The following is a 3,794-nucleotide window of genomic DNA, read 5'->3' on the forward strand; positions in this document are numbered from 1 at the left end:
CGCGGGGATAATCCCGGATCATCCCGGCCTGGCCGCGCTCCACCGGGAAGCCCCCGGGGCTGTTCTTGCACCGGCATTTCCCGGGACAGCGACAGCCCGGGGACAAAGGGACGGCCCGGGGACAAAGGGACGGCGGTGGCTCCTTGCCGAGGCCACCCGGGGTGACGCAGGACCTGTCCCCACCGTGCCACCCCCCCCCCCCAGCAGGGACACAGCCACGTCATCCCTTGGGGGACTTTATTGTGTCCCCACGCCCTCCTCTAGTGTAACCAAGGTGGCCAAAGTGCAAGTGACGTCCCCAAGGGTTGGGGACACGTCCCCAAGGGCTGGGACATGTCCCCAAGGGCTGGGACACGTCCCCAAGGGCTGGGGACACTTCTCCGGGAGCTGGGGACATGTCCCCACCGAGCCATGGGGCTGGGGGACGTGGGGGGGACACAAAAAAATGGGGCGAACCCCCGAGCCCGGAGGTTTTTCCGTGCCAAACACGCACACGTGCACACACACACGCACACACACGCACACACAGGTGCCACACGCGTGTCCAAAATGTCCCCAGGATGCGGTGCCACGTCCTGCTGAGGTGGCCTCAGGTGACCCAGGCGGGCCCGGGGGTGCCCGAGGGGGGGAGCGGCTCCTCCGCGAAGCGCCGGGGGAACGGGGAGCCTGAGGGAGGGGACACGGGGGGTGACATGGGGGGGACATGGTGGGACACGGGGGGGACACGGGGGGGGACATGGTGGGACACTGGGGGAACACGGGGGGACACGGGGGTGACATGGGGGGGGACATGGTGGGACACGGGGGGGACACGGGGGAGACAGGGTGGGCACAGGGTGGCACGGGCCAGCCCCTGCCCCCCAGGAGGGTGGGCAAGCCCCCAACTCACTCCTGCGGCTCCTGAAGGAGGGATGGGGTGAGAGGGCGGCTTCCTCCTCCTCCTCCTCATCATCCTCACTGTCACCCTCCTCCTCCTCCTCGCTCAGCACCTGCGGGGGGTGGGCGCGGGGCTGCGGGGGTGGCCCAGAGCCGCGTCACCGCCCCCGCGTGTCCCCCGTGTCCCCACGCGTGACCCGGCCCGGCCTGTGCGTGCCTGTGCCCGCGGGGGGGGAGGGGAGGAAGGAGGTGACCCCCCCCTTCCCCTCCCCCCCCCGGGCCCGGCTCCGCCCGAGCCTTTGAATCATTTAAACCTTAAAAGCCTCGGAAGCTCCGGGGACATTTCCCGCTCCAGCTCCTTCCCCGCGCCAGCCGGGGGGGCCTTCCTCCCCCTCCTCCTCCTCCTCCTCCTCTTCCCCCTCCTCCTCCTCCTCCTCCTCCTCCTCCTCCTCCTCATCCTCCTCCTCCTCCTCCTCATCCTCCTCCTCCTCCTCCCTCCTCATCCTCATCCTCATCCTCATCTTCATCCTCATCCTCATCCTCATCCTCATCCTCATCCTCATCCTCACCTCCTCCAGCTCCAAGGACTCCGCCGCTCCTCGGGGGGCGAGGGCCCAGGGGACCCTCCCGGGGAGCTTCAGCCCCGGGGGACCCCCGCGATGGCCTCCAGCCCCCGCGGTGGCACTCGGGTGACACTGAGAGCCCGGACCGGGGTGGCCCTGGTGTCGCTGCAGGTGGGGGACCCCCACCCTGCTGGGGTGCGGGGACACGGCGCCCGGCCTTGGGGACACGGTGACATCGCCCCCCGGGGCAGCGGCGCCCTTTGTGCCCCCCCGTGCCGCCCCCCCGGACCCCCAGAGCCCCCGGCCGAGGGGACAGCCCCGCCGCGGGTGTCCCCACGCTGTCCCCACCGGGGGTGACCTCGGGGACAGCCCCCCCGTGTCGCCGTCCCCCCCGCCGGCCCTCGGGGTCCTCCCGAAGCCCCCCCCGGTCCCGGGGGGCTGGGGGGGGCCCAGGGTGGTCCCCCGGGGGGTGTCCCCGTGTCCCCCCCCCAGCCAGGACCCGGCGAGCTTCAGGCGCCGCCCGGGCGGGGCCCCGCGGGGCTCGGCGCTGTCGGGGCTGTCGCGACAGGGCCGCGGGGGGGCGCTGCGCCGCGACACGGAGCAGTAGAGGCAGAAGAAGGCGTCGGCGGTGGCAGCCAGGGCCTGGACCCGCTGGAAGCGACCTGGGGGCGACACGGGGGCGACATGGGGGGTTCTGGGGGTGGGGGGGGCTGGGAGGGCTCCTCCAGCTCCCGCCTGGGGGAAACTGAGGCACGGGAGGGATTCCCCATCCCCCAACAGGAGCAGCCAGAGGGTCCCACCCCACATCTGGGGGGGGGTGGGGATGATCCCCCAATTCCCACAGGGGAAACTGAGGCACGGGAGGGATTCTCCATCCCCCCAAGCGGGCCGGGGACAGCGAGGACAGGGGGACAGCGGGGACAGCGGTGGCACGCACGGGCCAGCAGCAGGGCCGGGTCCTCCATCTGGCGGCGCCGCGCCTGGGCCCGCACGAAGAGCCGCAGGTCGATGCCGCTGGCGCGGGACGGCGCCGAGAAGAAGCGGGGGGGGACGCGGGGCGCGACCCCCGAGTCCGCCCCCCCAAAGCCCAGGCCCAGCAGGAGCTCCTCGGGGTCCGAGCGCCACCAGCACAGCGACCGCGACAGCCTGGGGAGGGGACAGCCCCGCCTCAGCCCCGCGGAGGGGACAGCGGCCACCCCCGGGCCACCCCGCCACCACCGGGAGCTGCTGGGGACAGTGGAAGGGACAGTGGAGGGGACAGTGCAGGGGACACTGCAGGGGACACTGCAGGGGACACCGGAGGGGACACTGCAGGGGACAGTGGAGGGGACACTGCAGGGGACATTGCAGGGGACACTGCAGGGGACAGTGGAGGGGACATTGCAGGAGACACTACAGGGGACACTGGAGGGGACACTGGAGGGGACACCAGAGGCCATGCTGTCCCCAGGGTTCAGGTACCAGTCCCGTGGAGCCATGAGCAGGGAGGGGACACGGGAGGGGACACTGGAGGGGACACTGCAGGGGACACTGGAGGGGACACTGCAGGGGACACTACAGGGGACACTGGAGGCCATGCTGTCCCCGGGGTTCAGGTACCAGTCCCGCTGATCCCTGCGTGGGGAGGGGACAGTGGCACAGGACACACAGGGACAGTGTCCCCCTCCCCGCCAGCCCCCCCCGGACCCCCAGTCTCACCTTCCTGCGGCCTGGAGGCTCCCCGGGAGCAGAGCTGGAAAAGGGGACAGGGGACAACAGCGGGGTTTGGGGACACTTCACACCCCTGGGGGGACGCAGAGCTCGGGGACAGCCCCGCGCCACTGAGGCCCTCTTGGTGGCTGTCCCCAAGGCCCGCTGTCCCCAAGGCCCGCTGTCCCCTAGGGTGGTGACGGTGACACCTCGGGGGTGGCCGGTACCTTCAGCTCCCAGGGCCAGGTTGTCCCCAAAGGTACCACACGCTGCCAGAGAGGGAGGGGACACTGTGGGACACCCCCGAGGGTCCTCCCCAAGGCCACCAGCTGGCACTGGTGGCGCTTGGGGACACCGAGGGGACAAAGCTGACATACCACAGGGTCCCGGCAATCCCGGCTGCTCCAGCGGTGCTGCCCTGAGCCAGAGCATGGCCTGGTCACAATTCCTGACCCCTGACCCCTGACCCCTGACCCCTGACCCCTGACCCCCAGCCCATCCCCAGGGACAGGACAGCAGAGCACGGCGGGGTGGCCTCTAGGGACAGGGACACGCAGGGGACAGGCAGGGACACGGTGGCTGTGCTCGTTTCTGGGGTGTTTTCTGGGGGTCTCCTCTGCAGATCCCAAATCCCAGGGACCCCTGTGAGACCCTGGGGACCCCCCA

At 71.2% G+C, this 3,794-nt stretch overlaps 1 protein-coding gene across 1 annotated transcript; it reads right to left on the reverse strand.

Moving 5' to 3' along the window:
* Window positions 1–231: 231 nt before the first annotated feature.
* Window positions 232–3,503, reverse strand: TESPA1 (thymocyte expressed, positive selection associated 1). Its single transcript, XM_063420935.1, has 6 exons — window positions 3,356–3,503; window positions 3,138–3,171; window positions 2,377–2,585; window positions 1,446–2,101; window positions 890–989; window positions 232–666 (listed from the first exon to the last, which is right to left on the reverse strand). Exons 1-6 carry the CDS (start codon window positions 3,501–3,503, stop codon window positions 590–592), a joined length of 1,224 nt encoding a protein of 407 aa, XP_063277005.1. The 3' UTR covers window positions 232–589.
* Between the last annotated feature and the right edge of the window lie 291 nt (window positions 3,504–3,794).

Source organism: Prinia subflava, chromosome 34 (genome assembly GCF_021018805.1).
Source record: "Prinia subflava isolate CZ2003 ecotype Zambia chromosome 34, Cam_Psub_1.2, whole genome shotgun sequence".
NCBI classification, from domain to species: domain Eukaryota; kingdom Metazoa; phylum Chordata; class Aves; order Passeriformes; family Cisticolidae; genus Prinia; species Prinia subflava.

Excerpts from the sequence above, each read along its gene's own strand:
- TESPA1 (XM_063420935.1), bottom strand. The coding sequence starts at position 3,503 with ATGTCAGCTTTGTCCCCTCGGTGTCCCCAAGCGCCACCAGTGCCAGCT. Across the intron at positions 3,172-3,355 it reads CCTGGCCCTGGGAGCTGAAG|CTCTGCTCCCGGGGAGCCTC; the intron begins GTACCGGCCACC and ends CCCCTTTTCCAG. Across the intron at positions 990-1,445 it reads AGTCCTTGGAGCTGGAGGAG|GTGCTGAGCGAGGAGGAGGA; the intron begins GTGAGGATGAGG and ends CACCCCCCGCAG.